General features: G+C 42.5%; 1 protein-coding gene across 1 annotated transcript; it reads right to left on the bottom strand.

Annotated features, from left to right (window-relative positions):
* Window positions 1-804: 804 nt before the first annotated feature.
* PLRG1 (pleiotropic regulator 1) lies at window positions 805-16,590 on the bottom strand. Its single transcript, XM_055144553.1, has 15 exons — window positions 16,463-16,590; window positions 15,294-15,400; window positions 13,836-13,978; window positions 13,347-13,400; window positions 12,350-12,443; window positions 12,025-12,112; window positions 9,131-9,229; window positions 8,123-8,215; window positions 5,799-5,948; window positions 5,613-5,714; window positions 5,053-5,155; window positions 3,755-3,863; window positions 2,400-2,539; window positions 1,539-1,732; window positions 805-1,021 (listed from the first exon to the last, which is right to left on the bottom strand). Exons 1-15 carry the CDS (start codon window positions 16,469-16,471, stop codon window positions 962-964), a joined length of 1,545 nt encoding a protein of 514 aa, XP_055000528.1. The 5' UTR covers window positions 16,472-16,590; the 3' UTR covers window positions 805-961.
* Window positions 16,591-18,490: the final 1,900 nt, after the last annotated feature.

Genomic DNA, 18,490 nt, shown 5'->3' with positions numbered 1-18,490 from the left:
AGTTCTTGTCAGGAGGCTGAATCTTAAAGACATGGTTCTCAAGCTGATCAGATGAACGCCTATCAGAACCTCAGTTTTTCTAGTTCTCATGAGATTGCAGCCCTTGCTACAAAGACCTCCGTTAGTTTCTCCAAAGTTATCTTCCCCAAATTTTGCTACATGTATTGTTATCCTTGTGAAAAAAAAAAAAATTCAAACTCAAAAAATATTGCGTTCCCTACGACTGGCCGGCTATATTCAATATGCAATGGTTGCAGAGTTTTTGCTCACAGAACATGTGAGTTTTCCTGGTCTGGTTCCATTCCCTTTGTAACTCATCATCCTCTGCTGCCTTCTCAGGCTCAGCCCAGTGCCACTGACTCTCCGAAGTCCTCCACAATTCTTCCCAGGAAAACCCAAAGGCCTTTTCCTTAGGGACCAGCATTTCATCGCCAATTCTATTACAGAATTTCTGTAAGACATACTATTTTCCTATTTCCGAACCAATATTCATGCAGAATTCTGGAGAACACATACTCAAAAGTATAGAACAATAAACCATAGTCAATAATTTGAACCCCTTAATCCCAAATTATCGGTCACAGAATCAGTTTTAAAGAATTGAAAGTAATTCTGCTCTCAAAACACATCCTCTAGTGCACAATAGTGTGTATAGTCTTGTAATATTACATCTTTAAAAAAGGTTGTTCAATAAAACTAGAAAGATATTCTGTCATTAGAACAGTTGAACAAATTTGTTTATGAGATACTGCAATTTACTTCCTAGGATCTCATATTCATTCATTTTAGAAATAAAGACACAGGTGGGGAGGGATAGTTTATTGTAAAACAGCAATGATCCAAGCATATACATTTTTGCTTTATATTCCTAGCCAGAGCACAAAACTGATTGGATAGCTTCATCAATGCCGAGCTAAGAAAAAACAAATGAAACTGAAACCACCAAGAAAACAATGCCACATTAAAATCTCTTCCTCTTGATAATTTCTGGCTTCCAGCTGACCGGGTGAGTTTCTTCTGTCTAAAAATAGAAAAGTTAGCAAGTCAGAATAAAATACTATTCGTTTGCTTCATATTTACCAAAAAAAGTATCTATTCTAAATTATATTACTGGGAATTACACATTAGCTTTTTAGATAATTATATAAATATCTGACAAATGTGGCATTATTTGAATCTAATGACTAGGTTCACTATAAATTTAACTTATAGCTATTCATCCTAGATTAAATTGCTGTTCTGATATTCTAAGAACACCCTCATCTATCCATTTGTTCTTAATTTTAGTGCTTAAGTTTTTATCAGTAACTCTAATAAACAAAGGCAGAATAAAATTAAAACATCTGAAGATTTTCTGGCATCAATAAAACCAATACAGAAACCTAGGAGCAGATACTATTCAATATGACAAATGGCTTAATACTGAAAAAATTATTTTCCATCCTGATAATTTTAGTAACTTGAAAATGAGATAACACTCGCAGAGCTGTCATGGTGATTGATTTTACTTTAAGATGCATGTGAAATTGAGAACTTACTGCTGTTTCGTCCTCTCTGTACACTTTGATGGTTTTATCAGCTTCAGCTGTTAGTAACCGACTTTCAGACTGATCAAAAGCACAAGCAAATATTCCTGATTCACTGTCCAAAGAGCCGGGCTGCACAGCTGCGTGAACTCTCTGGAAATTATAGCCAGTCCTCCAGTCCCAAAGGTGCATGGTGCCATTGTCCGCTTAGAGGGAAAGACAAGGTCAAGTTTGTATGCCTTCAACAGTTCTGCTTCAAAAACACTTTTTCAGCACCATCAGCCAAGCATCAGAAAAATACCACAGTTAAAAACACTGAAGAGGGTGGAGACAAGTATAGCATGTGCTTGCTTTGCATGCAGATTTGGGTTCAATTCCCAACATCCCAGGTGGTTCCCTAAAACCAGCCAGGAGTGAGTGATCTCTGAGCGCAGAGCCAGAAGTAAGCCCTGAGCACGTCGCTCAGAGTAGCCCATAAACCAAACCAAAACCAGAGTTATCTTAAAAAGACACAGACACATAAACGTCTCCTAACACTGACTGGGCTCCTTTTGCGGGTGCTCAATTCACAATGTACTATACATCTCAAAATGCACCGCAAGATGGTAAGACAAACACAAAATACACAATCAACCTCCAGGCGACTCAGCATAGATGTGTGCTTTATCACAGATTTACTCTGTGGGAACAAACTCAAGGGGGGGAATATAAATATGCTACATGTATAATGACTAACAGTGAAAACCACACAAGCAGATGCAATACATACTAATAAAACAAGTTCTGCTAAACTAGGTGCGATGGCTTAAATTTCTACAAATGTTTATTCATTCTCTGAAAGAAAAATGAGACAAAGATACAATTTGTATTTACCTCCAGACACTAAGACTCCATCAGAGTTTACTGTCAGCGTATTTATAATAGCATTATGACCAGAAAGGTTTTGAATGAAACTTCCATCAGGGAATTTCCACTGCTTTATGTTATCCGGAGAACCAGATGCAAATGTGTAACTGAAATAATAATGGAAAGAATTAATGGCAAAGTGAATTTGATTGACTTTGAAAAGCTCATTACGGTTGTATGTTGCATGTTTATTCACTCATCTATGTAGCTTTAACAAAATATTGTCATACTAAAAGGGAAAGATATCAAGATACTTGTGCCAAGTTAAGTCGGATATTCAAATTATTTTGATGTATTTGAAGTCCTACATTGTCCTTCCCACCCGTGTCCTCAAACCTCCACACAAGCCAGGGCAATCAGTGGGCAAACACTTCAAGGTCAGTAAAGTCAATGGGATCCTTTGGAAGAAAAGCAAGAAAGAAAGGTCATGAGAAGGCAGAGAAGGAAAGAAACAGAGGGTGAGAGAAAGGGGGGGGATGAGAAAGACAGAGAGTAAAGTAAGATTTAGGAAGAGAAAGAAGGAAAAGGAGAGGGAAGAGAGGAGAGTGACCTGCCAGCTGGGGGTGTGACCTGATCCACGGCAGGCGTTGCCATGGGAGCCCAAGCCCGGCACACTCACGACTCCCACTGCTGACGTGCGGAGCTCAGTGTCCAGCCACACCTCCGGGAATCAGACTAGCCACCAGCAGCTTCCAGCTTGATACAAGCATGACATGAAGGATCCCATTTGATATTTTCATTTTTTACCATAAAACTATCCTTATCTTTTTCCTTTGGAGCCACACCTGGACGTGGGGCACTGAGGAAGTGAACCTGTGATCATATACTTGCAAAATACTCTCTAGCTATTCCTCTCCTGGACTGGAACAACAGCACAGCATGCAGGGTTTTTGCCTTGCACATGGCTAACCCGGGTTCAATTCCTCCGTCCCTCTTAGAGAGCCCAGCAAGCTACCGAGAGTATCCCGCCCGCACGGCAGAGCCTGGCAAGCTACCCCTGACATATTCGGTATACCAAAAATAGTCATGACACATCTCACAATTGAGACGTTACTGGTGCCCGCTAGAGCAAATCAATGAACAATGGGACGACAGTGCTAAAGTGCATTCCTCTCCTGGGCCTAGCTTTCGTCATTCTGTCAGAATCTGATTACTACAAGGTAGTCTGATTACTACTAAGTGTCCACACAAAAGTGTGCAGGACTGAAAGTTAAGTAGGTAAATAAAGACCAAATATAGCCTTAAAATACCCATTTCTGTATAATATTTATAAAGAACAGGCAACTAAGAACATTTCACTGAAAAAAACAAAATACACTTACTGTCTTGGATGTAAAACCACAGCCCTGACTGATTTTTTGTGGTTTGTTAATGTGACTCTTGTTTTTCCAGCCACCAAATCCCATAACCGTATTGTAGTGTCATGGCTTCCTGTTAAATACACACATACACATCTAAAACTTAGTTTAGGAAAAAAGATCATAAGTTTTAAAAAAAGAAATATCTACAAGTAACATATATACTAGTTATAAGTCATACCACCTCTTAGTTAACTGCTTTATAATTCTAGATGGATTTTACATAAGATTGTTAAAATGCAACAGGGCTGAGGAGAGTTCTCTGGGGAAGGGCCTGCCTTGCTAGTGTGAGGTCACGAGTCCAACCATCTGCACTGCGCCTCATACCGAGGGCAATTCCCATGGATATGAACAAAGCCTATGATTTCTGGAGCACCATCACAAGCACATGTCCCCTGACAAGTGTGTATGTACAAGCATAGCCAAAAAACATGTACAGGGGCCAGAGATAAGGGTTCACCTTGCATGGAGCCAATCCCAGTTCAATCCATGGGACACCAAATATCCCTAAGTACTGCTAGGGACCACCTCTGAGCAATGCCAGGAGTAACACCCAACCCCGACACCCACACAAAACAGTGTGGAACCCCTGGTAAGAATAGCCAGGTGATAATATCACAGATAGCAACATTCCATCATCGTAAAGCAAGAAAAATAGGGACAAGGGGAAAATATTTTTTCACAAACATTTTGAGTGCAAATACCTGACACACAGTCAAATTATTAACTCTAGAAAAAGTGCAAACAAATAAGTAGAGGGTTCTAGGCACTGACGGAGTAAAAGAAGAAACAACTCATAATTTTTTAAGCTCATAAGATGCATTGGTCTGGAGCACTAGCACAGGAGTAGGGCATTTGCCTTTCATTCGGCTGACCCATGTTCGATTCTTCCGCCCCTCTCGGAGAGCCGGGCAAGCTACTGAGAGTATTGCACACGCACGGCAGAGAGCCTGGCAAGCTACCCGTGGCGTATTGGATATGCCAAAAACAGAAACAATAAGTCTCACAATGAGACGTTACTGGTGCCTGCTCGAACAAATCGATGAGCAACAGAATGACAGTGACAGTGACAGTAAGATGCATTAAGGGAAGGAATTATTTCTAGTCTTAAAGGGTGATGCATTTAATTTTAAGCAAAATAAGGCTTAAACTAGTCATAAAGGTTCCTGAACTCAAAACTTTCATAAACATGGAAAGTATGTTTAAGACGCAATGTGTTCTGAAATGAATAAACTGGAGACACCAGCATGGGGCAATCATACCAGTGATAATCTGTGGTTCTGCAGCTTGACACCTCACTGTAGCAACTGCATTTGTATGCCCGGACAACGTGTGGACACTGGCTTTAGTTCTCACATCCCAAATCTAAAAAACAACCATGGCACACACACACAAAAAAAAATACATCAAAATAAACCCCACAATAAAATGCTGTTATTTCTAACTCAGGAGGCCAACCATCCCCATACACGAGAAATGAAAGACAAGAACCGTCAGCGGGCAGGAAGGAGAGCACAGGAGGGAAGAGCGCAGACTAAGAGGCAGCAGCGTTAGTTGGCTGATGAATGGCTAGTGGGCAACAGCCACGATAGGCCAGAACATGCTCTTACCATTTCAGGAGCAGGGTAATCCCCCAAGGAAAGAAAATGTGGTTAAGCCCAAAGAACTGAAGATACGGGTGAGACACGCACAAGTCCAAAGGACAAGGTGCTGGTAGGTGAGGGCGCCTATCCTGAACTGTCAACAATGGGTGGTTCCAACACCAATATGCATACTGCATGGAGCGATACTTAGAGCAGGACACAAAACTCCCTTTGCTTACCCGTGCAGTTGAATCCCTGCTACAGGTTACAAGAACATCAATGGTTGGATGCAAATCCAAACCATACACTGCACTGAGATGTCCGTGATAGTGCCTTATGACCTACAGGTAAAGCAGCAAGGTTACTATTCCTTTGATTAGAAAGACAAACAGGTCGCGCCATGCATTAACCCCTCACCAGCTCACCTTGTTATACTCGAGGTCCCAGCACTTGACCTGCTTGTCTTCTCCACAGGAGAACAGGTAAGGGCTCCGCGTGCTCACTATCACCCCACGCACAGTGCTAATGTGCCCCGTTAACGACAGTTTCAGCTTGCCACTAGCCAAGTCCCAGATCTGCAATCAAAGAATATTTCCTTTTTCTTCTGGAATACTACAAAGTTTTAGAATCTTGAGCTTAAAAGCAACTCTTCAAAAAGTAAGATATAAGCTTAAGATTTTTAAAACTTTGCAGAATTACCCCCCCTTCCCAAATAAAAACAGGAATTAAAAAAAAGAAAAGAAAAGGCATATTCACACTAGTGAACTTTTTACAACAGATAACAAAGATTATAAAAAATTGATAAAATAAAAAAGAAAAAATACTTGTGTTAAATTATCCAAGTCAAATCAAAGTATGGAAAAATTTCAGCCATGTTATTTTGTATGCAATTTTTTAGAAGATTCAGAGACTAATTTCTGTGTGTTATATTGATTGGTACTTTATTTCACTGTAGCACTATCGTCCTGTTGTTCATCGATTTGCTCAAGCAGGCACCAGTAACGTCTCCATTGTGAGACTTGTTGATACTGTTTCTGGCATATCGTATACGCCACGGATAGCTTGCCAGGCTCTGTCACATATGCAGGATACTCTCAGTAGCTTGCTGGGCTCTCCAAGAGGGATGGAGGAATCGAACCCGGTTCGGCCGAGTGCAAGGCAAAAGCCCTACCTGGTTGCTTTTTTTTGTTTCTGGACCACACTTGGTGCTGCTCAGGGATCACACTTGGCAGTGCTCAGGGAACCATCTGTGGTGCCAGGAATTCAAACCACGGTTGTCAGGACGCAAGCAGGCATCCTGTACTATCTCTCTGACCCTAGCTAGTACTTTTAAGGATTTACAATCGAAGGATCCTCTCCCACACGGCAAGGATCAATTCACCCATTTAGAATTCATACTTTTATGTTAACTTTAGGAATGTTTGGTCCAAATGGAACTTGGTATTTAAAGTGGTAACAATGAGACATACATAGATTTATGAATATACACCTAAGAGAACCCACAGTATTATGAACCAGACAGTCACTGGAAACAAATGTTATTTAAAATATGGTCCAGAGTATTATCATACATTACTAAACAGCATTGTTTGTGATAGAGAAAATCTGAAAATTAACAACTGTAATGGTCAGCAATCAGAAGATAATAGAGCCTGGGGAGATCGCTCCAACCCAGAGAGCACAGCTGGCACGCTCCAGGCCGGGAGTTCAATCCCTCTGAGCACTGCCGATCATAGCCCTGCTGGCCCTGAGCACTGCTAGCAGAGCCCTGCGAACACTGAAAAAATAAACCATTTAAAAGGTTCATTTTTCCACAAGAATATGTCTTTGATAACAGCTTAAGTATAAAAACCAAAAGCAGGGTACTAATTATATATGTTGTACAATTATTACTTATCTTTTGAAGGTCCCCACTGGCAAGTATTGGACAACTACACTGGCAATTCAATGCCAGGGCTGAGGACCATGCAGGTCACCTGGGCAGTGCTTGGGGGCTTCCAGGGCTTGGGGGCTTCCACCTGGCAATGTGTGGGGGACCACGTGGTGCAAGACATAGAAGCCGGGCGAGCCACATACAAGCACCTGAGACCGGCACTATCATTCTAGCCCCAGTGACTTTAAAATTATATGTATTTGCACACAAAGAACAAAAACTCAGGGAAAAAAATGCATTAACACGTTTCATAGAAAATAAATGCTAAAAAAAAATAAACTCATCCAATTATCTGACAGTGGGGCGAGACAGTCAGAGCAGCAGGTGGGGCGCTTGCCTTACATGTGGCCATCCCAGGTTCAATTCCTGGTGCTCCATATGGTCCTCTGAGCACTGCTGAATGACCCCTGAGCACAGGGTCAAGAGTAAGTCCTGAAAACTGCCAAGTATGGTGCCCCCATCCACTAAAAAAGAGGCCAAATATCTGATAGTGAAACAACTGGGTATGGGTGCATGTTCTTACATATTCCCCCTCATTTTCCAGTTTTAAGAGATGAATCTGCTGTAGTTTTGTAACCAAAGAGAAAATCTTAAATATCGAGGCTCAGTGGTCAGTAGTCAGCATTTACTATCTGCGAAAGAATTGTGTAAATTGGAATGTTTAAATGGCAGACAATACATTGTACTCCATTCTCAGGTCTAAGGAGTCAGAGGAACTTTTATTTAATTCCCAGCAGAGGAAATAAGGTAAAGTCAGTTAAATTTACACAAAGCAGACACAAAACCAAACTTATTTTTTCTTGCTATCCTTATTACCTTTATAGTTCTATCAGCAGATCCAGTAACAAACCACTGATTTCCGGGTTCCACAGCAATACATCGAACCCAACCCAGATGCCCACTGATTACCTAGATGAAAAGAAAAAAATGGTAGGATGAAACACTTTATTATATAGAAACAGAAAACTTATTTTCAATTTTGAACAATGACCATGATTTTCACCCCCCACACACACCATTTTAAATGGTATTACAATTACTTAACAGTTAGATTTCAAAATAAGTATTAAATTCACTTCAATGGGTGGTCAGTGGACATACAGTGGGGCAGTGCCCAGTAGGGAGGAGGGGGCCATCAGACCTCCAACAACCTGGAAGAGTCTCAGACACTACGCTGAAGTGAAAGATGTCTCAGAAAGAATCTATTGTATGATTCCCTTTTTATGACCGTAAAAAACTACAACTGCAAGGTGGAAACCACACGCCTGGCTGCCTGGGGTTGGCTGGTGGAGGCTGTGAATATAAAGAACAGCAGCAGGTGTGTTTCACCACCAGCGAACACCTGTATCCTGACTGTGGAGTGGCTACCCAAGTCTATAACCTACTGAAATTTATTTGATGTACGGGTTGGCCGAAAGAAAAACATCTGGCTATATGACATCTGAAATATAAAAATTTATGCTAAAGCACAGAGCAGCAGTTCTTCTAGAATAGGCATTTTGTTTTAGATCAGGCATGAGTCACTTTACTATGTCATCATTAAAGGTAATTAGGAGAATCGCAGAAAGGCCCTCATATTGTATACCTCATCTCATTCCACTGAGTCTATTCTTCATCATATTTTCCTATTGTACTTCATTTTTATACTTCTCTTTGTCATAGAATATGAGTACACCTTTTACTTCAAGAAGCCAAAGGTACCTCAGTGGAGTGTCCCTTCCCCCATGCTGGCCGGGAGGCACTAGCAGGACCCAGTCTGCCCTTCCCATTCCCACTCTCCCCTCAGTGCTCAGCGGGGATAGTGAGCCGAGTGCAGTCACTCACCCTGTACAGTTTCCATGGCGGGTGCCACTGAGGTTTTGGCATCGTGGGGGCCTTTTTAGCTATCAGTGCAGAGTTCTTGGTAGTGCCACTCTCCATAACCTAGAAGTTATAAGTATATGTTATTAGTATGGAGGAATTTTTTAAGTTTTCCTTATACAAATAGGACAACATAGGTAAGAATTTTGTATCTGCAAAGCTGTGGGAAAGTGTCCTCCTAATAAAAGCCCCAAAGTAGGAGTAGTCCCCTGATAACACCAGTTCATTTGTTTATTTTGGGGGGCTACACCCAGTGATGCTCAGGGCTTACTCCTGCCTCTGCACTCAGGAATCACTCATGGCAGTGCTCAGGGATTGCGTAGGATGCCGGGGATTGAGCCCAGGTTGGCCATGTGAAGGCAAACACCTTACCGCTGTCCCATCTCTCCAGCCTCCAGTAAAATCAGTTTAGACATTAGGGCAGTAATCATGTGCCCAGGATAGGACAGAACAAAACTTTTTTTTTTTTTTTTTTGCTTTTTGGGTCACACCCGGCAATGCACAGGGGTTACTCCTGGCTCTGCACTCAGGAATTACTCTTGGCGGTGCTCAGGGGACCATATGGGATGCTGGGATTCGAACCGAAGTCGGCCGCATGCAAGGCAAACGCCCTACCTGCTGTGCTATTGCTCCAGCCCCAGAACAAAACTTTTGAGGAGGGCCACAAACAGGAGCCCAGGCAAGAATACAACAGGAAATTGTCATGATATTACTCTATGCTTACTGGGTGCCTGCGGACAGGCTATGCAAAATATCCCAGCTTCTACTCTTGATGTTCCTATTACATGTTGATGAGTCTAGTAACTGCTTAATGCATCGGTCAATTTAAACTCAGTTCACCTGTTGGGAGCTGAGGACAAGGGGTGGGTGATACTGTATAGAATAAATAAACAGTCTATGAGCTCACTCCTGGCTGCTCAGGCGACCCTAAAGCTTGGACAGTTCTTGTCTGTGTTTGTATCACTCTATACAACCAAAATGACAGCAAAAGGCATAAACTGGTGTTCCTGGGTTTAAAAAGAACCTTCAACTTTTAAAAATTGTCAGCGGATTATGCTTGTTCTTGTGCAGTCGAGAGTCCTTGAAGAGTCAAGATTTAAAAAATTTAAAGTAGCCGGCTAAAATGATAATAGAGATGGTAGGGTGTTTGGCTAGCATGCTGCTAGCCTGAGTTCCATCCCTGGCATCAGCATCCCATATGGTCCCCTCAGCATCTCCAGGAGTGACCTCTGAGTGCAGAGCAGGAGTAACCCTGGAACGCCACCAGGTGTGGCCCCCAAACAAAAAACCCAAAACCAAATTGAGAGTAAGTAGTGTGATATTTAAAGCATACCTATGTTTTGGATCATGGGGGCCCACTCCAATCATAACTAGTAGTCAAGGGTTTTCTAGTCAGCAGTGTGTTTCCCATCTGATAATTTTAACTTCAATAAGGAACTTCAAAGATCTTACAAAGGCAGTATATCAAAAGTTAAGGGCACAATCACTGTAGGGCTTCAAATCCCGGCTCTGCCAATAACTGGCCAACTCACCCTAAGCAAGAATTATGTAACCACTGTACCTTGTTGCAGAATACAAATAATGATGCTTAACAGCTATAATTTTTTTTAAAGAACAGTAAATGCCTCCACATAAGTTCCTACTATTATTTTAGGAATAAGTAAATGCAATTGCCTTTTTTCCCAACGTGTTACTTTAGTAGTATCAATTGAGCACTCCAAAGACAAGACAGACATTCTTCTATTTCTCCTCAGAAAATATACTCAAGAGGCTGCAAAGAGAGTGCAAGCTGTGCCCAAACCCAGCTGATGGAAAGCCTGAGTTTGATCTCAGGCACTAAGTGTCTGGCTCCCCAGCACTTCTGGCTACTCTTGATCCAGTGGTGTGGGCTTGACTGTCCGGTGGTCAGGGGCCCCCAGCACCAGGAATATGTGTCCAGGGGGCCATGAAGTGCCGGGATCCAATCAATCCTTGAATGTACCAAGCATGTGCCTTACCACTTGAGCTATCTCCCTGTTCCCATTAGCACTATCTTACACAGAGTAACAGCTGATATACCATCTGCTGGCATCTGTTTATCCAACCAAAGAATATTTAAACTCATCAAGCACCTGCCCCCTAGAATCTCTTACATCTTCCGAAAGAAGCAAAAAAACCTCGTCAAAGACTTGCAAATGGAAGCCCATGGAAAAAATGCAGCAGGAGGAGATAAGTTCATTCACTTCATAAAGCCAAATCACCTGCTTATAAGCTGAGAATTAAATTTGTCCTTATTTCAAATAACTGCTGAGTAAGATAGACGGCCTACTTTCAGCTATTCTTTCTGTAACAGTGAACAGTAGCTTCCTCTAATAAAAAGATAAATACATGCAATTCTAAATATTTAAAAAAGTGTTTAACACGAGTATTATAATTCTAATAGCATTCAATTCTAACATTATAAATGAATTCAGCTTGAAGAGACTTCTTACTAAAAGACATTAATACAAATTCCAGAATAACAACTTCTATGTTACCAAACTGATTTAATAATAGCTTAAGTTTAGAGCAACTAATAATTAGCTCAGGTTACTAGTGTAACACCTTCAAGAAAAATATTTACTTATTTAACATTTAAGGTAAAAATTTTAGGATATAGGAAAATAAAGCAGAATCTCCAAAACTCAGAAACCTGGGTCAGAAAAGCAGTGTACAGGTTAAGACCTACACTGTATGTGGTCAACCCAGCTTCAGTCCCCAGCACCCTAGATTGTCCTGAATGTAAAGCCAAGAGCATCACCGGGTATGGCTCAAACCACCCTCATGCCCCCACTCCTCCCCAAACACAATCCCTGCAACCAGACTGGAGAGAAACTTACAGTAGTCATCCCAGCAGGCTGTGCGCGGTCAGAAGCCCCCGGAAGTCGATACTCACTTCCAGCAGGTGTGCTGCGATTTGCATCGACCCTAAAGCAAGAGAAAGACTCAAGTGATTGATGCCTCCAGTCACATGGTCTGCAAAACTGACTTTTCATATCGAGAATGTAAGAACACACTGATCAAGGACAATGTCATGAACACAGAACACTCAAAACAAATTTTAAAATGAAAAAAAAACAAAACAAAACTGAACAACGAACAAAGGAAAAAAGTGAAAGTGAATTAAGCCTTCAAAACTTTGTCAGGAGAAGAGTATTTCATTACCTAGCCTGAGAAGACGGTAAGGCCACAGCTAAGGACTGGGCAGCTGACTCGCTTGGCATTCTCTGAATCTTCGTGTCTGCTGTCAAAGCAACCCCTGGGAAAACATTCAATTCCTTTTAGTAGCCAGCTCTGTTTTCATTTATGTGCTTGTAAAACTTAATATTAGAGAATCATGTACTGAAAAGACAATGAAGTTAAATTTTGCTTTACATTTTTCTAACTTTAAAAAAAATATATTGCTCAACACCACATCATTCAAATTTGACTTAGTTAGAAGCAGCTTTGGTATTAATAATACAGTCCAAGACTATAAAGTGAAATTTCTCGGAGGGCTGGGATATAGCTCAGGATAAAGCACAGGCTTGCACATTTGAGACTCTAGGATTGATTTCCAGCCTCCTCCACCCACCCCTCCCACCCTACCGCCAGCCCCAAGTCTAATTTTTCTTATCTTGGAATATTACCTTCAGCTATAAAAATAGGCATTTCCAGTTATTATCATACTATTTCTAAGAGTAAACCCAAATTACTACAAACAGCAACACTGAATCACCTGCATTTAAGATAGGATGGTAGATCCTGTCTAAAATTATTAAAACATACGTATACTAAGCTTTTCATCCTCTGTAACACTAGCCATCCCATTTATGTGTCACTTCCTACACACACACATACACACCCCTAACACATACCTATACTTATACTATCAATGTTATAATCTTGATATTTACATGTCTCTCTACACCTCTAGATAATAAGGTTGTTTTAGCCTTGAGCTATCTTACTCGTTTTTTCCTTTCTAGCACATTGCCTAAAAAGGTGTAAGAGCTTAGGAATGTTTGCTAACTGAATGTCTGTGATATTGAGTCCATTACCATCCGAAAATCAATCCTGGATGTCACTTGACCTCACTTTTCAGAGGGGAACAGAATTATTGGCTAGTTCATGGGAAGATATATGACAATGAGACATTTTCAATGTACAACAGCAGACTTACCAGGTCCTGGTGGATATGGATGTGTACCCGTCACCAAATACTCAACTTCTTGCGCTTAAACAAATATGACAGCAAGGGAGAAAGACACCAACTGTAAATTCATTATATACAAATGACTCTTTTCATTAAGTTGCTATTAAATAGTCAACTGACAGCTCAAAGTTTCTAAACTCATCTCAAGAAAAAAAAAATCAAATAAAAATATTGGTTATGACTTCTGAACATCCGGTAGCTATTTCCTATGCCACTTGCTAAAATCAATGGTGTAAGAATGTCTTCCTCTCAATCAACAATCTGCTCTTAGTATTTCACTCTATTATACTTTGAAAAACCAAGATTCCTATTAATATAAATGGTTAAGCAGTATATGGTTCAAATTAGCCCCTGAAGAAAAGGCACTAGTAAGACATTTAGTTTTTCTATTAAACACTTGTATATCTTCCCCCACCCCAAATTTCATACAAACATTTCTGGCAACAGCATGCTCACCTTGATTAGCAGGATACTGTTTATGACCATATGAATCCGGTGCATTCTGAGGGCCCTTTTCTTTAAAATTTTCTTTTGAAGTAGGCATATGCAACACAGGGCCATACTCATTACGCAGCTTGACTGCCATTTTTCTTTTGTGACTATTTAAAAATCATAAATGTAAGAATTCATCTTTAAGTTCTTTCAATATCTTCACAGAGGCAATAATAGTCAGAAATCTAGGAAGTACCTAAATTGCTTACATTTGACTAATCACACACAAAATGCTCCAATTTTTAAAGGGGATTCGTGGGGGAAAAAAAAAAAAAAAAACAACTAAGTTCCCAGGAGGATTTCCACACTTTCGCTTACAATCCACCATATAACATCAAATCAAAGCAGTCTTTTAGTTTGTTAACCAGCAAATATAAAATTTTTCCTGAATCAAGGACCACTTTATAAAAACTAATGTCACTTAAAAAAACTCAAAGTCAATATCCTTTCATTCAAATGTTTAAATAGAAAAGATAATTAAAAACCTCTTTAAGCAACCTTTATGGGATAACAAAATTAGAACTGATTTTACTTAGTTGAGTATTTCAAAAAGAAACATAGTCCCATTACTTTCAAGAATAGTCCACCTTCTAATTGCAAATGCTTGAGGAATTAAGGAGATTTTAAGAGTAAAAAAAGGAGTGCTGCACATGGAATGGAATGGAATCCCAGCCTAGAACTGAGACGGTGAATAAAAATACGCCGTCACGCATAACTCCTTAGCCTCCTACAGAGAAAAGCTGGGAGTGAGGGACTGGCCAGATGCCATTCAGCTGCGCAAGGCTAAGAGCCAGGTTGAAAGCACATACAGAGGGCTCCCCGCCTTGCTCACCGTCCACCAGGGCTGGATCCCCCAAATCTCGAATGGTCCTTCCTGCACGCACAGCCAGGAGTGACAGGCCCTGAGTGCAGAGCCAGGCGCAAGTCCTGAGCACTGCCAGGCGTGGCCCCCAAACCAAAAACGAAACCAACACTACCCTGACCCTCAAAGTGTTCCCTTATAAAACACCCGAGGGGTCAGTGAGATAGTGCAGGACTTGAGGTGCTCGGAGCATGGCTGGCCCCAGTTTGATCCTGAGCACTCCATACGATCCCGTAAGCCCTGTCAGGAGTAACCCCTGAGTACTGCTACGTATGCACGCACCCCTCAAAAATTAAACACCTTGAAGGAACACTTCTCATTACCGGGGTCTTCATACAATATAACTAATGGGATTTTGACTGTAAACGATCTAAAAATATTTATTTTTAATCACATTAAAAAATATGTAAAAATATTTATTTTTAAACACATCAGCTTATCGCACCAGAACTTCACTCACTAGCGAAGACAGATGCAAAGGCTTCCCTGCGCTCCCCACTCTCTTCCCCAGCACCCAACAGTTTAAACAGCCCAGGGGGCGTGGACGCGAGCGCACGGACCTCTCTTCGTCCAAAGGCACGGGCTTCCCATTATCCGCCACGAACATGTCGTGAGTCCTCTTCAGTGACCTGAACACCAGGGTGTGCACAGAGTGCTTCTGGACCTCCTAGGAAGGAAAGGTGCAGTTAGGTGACCGGCACACACCGCACGCATCGGGAAGCACGGAGACGTCAAACTTCGGGTCTGAACATGCAAGAAGAGAAACGCCCCCTTCCCCCCCCCCACCACCCCCACGCCACTCGCCGCAGCCCCTCCTCGAAAGCAGCCCGTCGGCACATGCACCTATTAACGTGCCCGCTCGGCGCCGTTAGAAGCTAACAACAAAGAACCACAAGCGGTCAGGATCCCCCGGGCTCAAGACGGGAAAAGGAAGAGGAGAGGCAGAGGAGCGCCGCGGCCCGGTTCTATGCCAAACCCAAACAGCAGGGCTGAGCAGGAGAAAGGAAGCACGGAGCCGCCAGGAAAGATCACGGCGAGGAGCACTGGACGCAGGGAGGGAGCGAGCCTTTGCAGAGAGAATCCTCCAGCGGGAATGCAAGACCAGCAGCAGGTCAATGTGTGTGTGCGGGTGTGCGATGATGATGATGATGATGATGATATAATGATGATGATAATGATGATGATGATGAAGACGATCGCAAGGAGACCCGATGGCAGCCAGGGCACCAGGACAGACTCCTGATAACGGTCTGAACTCGGGTGCCGGAGGAGAGACCAGGGACCGTGCGGCGAGGAGACGGGGGACGTGTGCGGACAGCACGGGTCCCCCCCACACCGCGACACGGCGACACGACACGGCAAAGCCGCGAGAACGGCGGCGAATTTGCCGGGGACGAGGTCGCTTTCGGGGGAGCCGTGCCAACCGCGCCGCCGCATCGCCGACCCTCCGGGCGGCGGGCAACCAGGGACCGACTCGGGCCAAGGACTGTGCTCGGCCCCGCCACGCCACGGCTCAAAATACCTCGAGGAAGGGTCTCGGGCTTCCTGCCCGGTCAGTCAGGACCGCCCAGCCCTAATTCTTCCACCCTCTTTGGCGCCCAGGAAAAACCGGCAGCGTCTCCCCGGCCCGGCTCGCCGTCTCCGGTCTCCCCCAGCGCCCCCGACTCCCGGGCCCCGGGAGTCATCACAGACCCTCCAGAGATCCCTCAGCTCCCAAGCGGCACTTTACCTCGACCATGATGCTGCCGTACGCCCCGCCGCTCTGTCAGAGAAGAGACACTGAATCCCCAACGTAGAAACCGCCGCCACAAGTGCGCGGCCCCTTCCGGAATCGGGCTCCGCGGAGCCGGATGTGACGCACCCCCGCGCGTGCGCGCTGGTCTCCGCGCCGGCCTTCTGGGGGCGAGGGGCGGGGCTTACTACAGTGCCTTGGGGGCGTGGCTAATGGGGCTGGGGCGTGGTTTCGGGACGAGAGGGCGGGGCTCTTGCTCCCTCTCTGCGCAGTTCCTGGACTGCTTAGTGCTGGAGCATTAATACTTCGGTTTAGAGCCTTGATTGCACTATAGAGCTCTTCATTTAAAGAGATCAGTTCTAGGGATGGTTTGGAGGGAGTGAACCCTGTCAGTCTACAAGGCTTTTCCACCAGCCTGGCCTCTTGGGGGGCGTGGGGGGGCGGGGGTGGTTGATGGAAGTCTACAAGTTTCTCTTCTTGGCTGAACTGGGCTGGTTAGTGTGTAGATGCCTTTGCAACCTTAAAATATGAACGTCATTCGACTAACACTGTTCTGTAAACACTTGAGTGATGATTGCGGGGATAGTTGTTTAAATCTGAGAAAGTTTGCACAAGATTTTCAGTGGTATATGGCAAAATCCTAGATTTATTTTCCGTTATGTAAATAACTTCTTAAACAATTGCTTTAAAATGCAAACATTTGGGGCCGAAGAGATCCGTTACAGGGATTCTCACTGCGGGATGTGACGCCCACCCACCCAGAAAAAAGAAAAAAACTCTCAGCAATTTCACAGTTTGCTGATGTTGCATGTGGTTTCAGCAGTGCCAGGCTACATCTCTTCGAAGCTGCTAGGCAGACACAATCAGAGATGAGTTATTTTAGGGTGTGCACGTACCGGTGACAGCATTTTGTTTTGTACCGAGATAAAGTGTGCAGTTTACAGTTGGTTCTGCTTAATTATGAATGGAATATATGGTTGTGTTGGGCATGACAAATGTAAATAGATTGATTTCTTTTCACTGATTTATTTCCTTAACATAGTTCCTCTGATCTCGTCTCCAGAACATACATACTGCTTAAATGTTGCAAGGGGGCTTTTTAAAATTTCTCAAAGATTGCACTGTGAATTGCTCATCTCAGACAGAAATTCATTCATTTTTAATTCATTAAGAATACCAAGTTCAGGTTTCTATGAGAAAGTACAAGCATCTCTGAATGTGTTACCCATTTTCCTTGCAAGATGTGATTTTCTATAACAGTGGCCACTGACGGTGGACTCTTCAAGGAAAATCCAGACTATAAATTGTACTTTTGGAACTAAATTATATTACATATCTTACCTATACAGAGTAATAAATAACAAGATCTTAATTGGTAATAAAATGATAAGAACAAAAGCAAGGTTCTATGTATGGCGATAGCATGACTGTCTAGGTGAGTCTACTATTAGACAGTTAATCATCCTGGAAAATATAGCCATAAGCCCAGACTCATGAAACCATTTTAACAGTTCATATAAATTTCACTACAGTATACTTTCACAAAAGCTTGCTTGACTCTCTAGAACTATATTATCCATCTGAAATGTTTAAGTTGATAAAGAAAGGTTATTAGTTTCTGATAATTTATGAAAATTGCATATTTGTGTAGGAAACAGAATATTTTTTTTCTTCTGGTGTAGGAATGAATGTGTTTTTGGATTCATAAAAAGGATTAATGATCCCCCTTCAAACGTTTCAACATCCTTAGACCTGCTGCCTTATTTGAGCAGCAGGGGTCACTGCTGCTCTTCATAAGGCCAGGTGGAAGTGAAGCCAGAAACACAGTGAATAATTTATTAATATAAATATTAGGTCTCTTTTTGTGGAACCAATAGTGCACACAGGAAGGGAAGACTCCTTTCATTATTTAGCTAGCCTTCTTAAAAAATTCACTAACACAGAACATCTCTTTATTCTCTTTCAAATACTTTGTCCTTTCCTCACTAGTGTGAAAGCTATAGGTTTCAAGTGTTATTTCCATCT

The sequence above is a fragment of the Sorex araneus genome, chromosome 7 (assembly GCF_027595985.1).
Source record: "Sorex araneus isolate mSorAra2 chromosome 7, mSorAra2.pri, whole genome shotgun sequence".
In the NCBI taxonomy this organism is placed as follows: Eukaryota; Metazoa; Chordata; class Mammalia; order Eulipotyphla; family Soricidae; genus Sorex; species Sorex araneus.
Note: the sequence above shows the minus strand (reverse complement) of the source record. Positions and strands in the feature narration are given on the sequence as shown.

Coding starts and splice junctions, on each gene's coding strand:
- PLRG1 (XM_055144553.1), bottom strand. Junction 13,979..15,293: donor GTGCCTTTGGACGAAGAGAG/GTCCGTGCGCTC, acceptor ATTTTTAAATAG/TCACAAAAGAAAAATGGCAG. Junction 13,401..13,835: donor ACAGTATCCTGCTAATCAAG/GTGAGCATGCTG, acceptor TATTTGTTTAAG/CGCAAGAAGTTGAGTATTTG.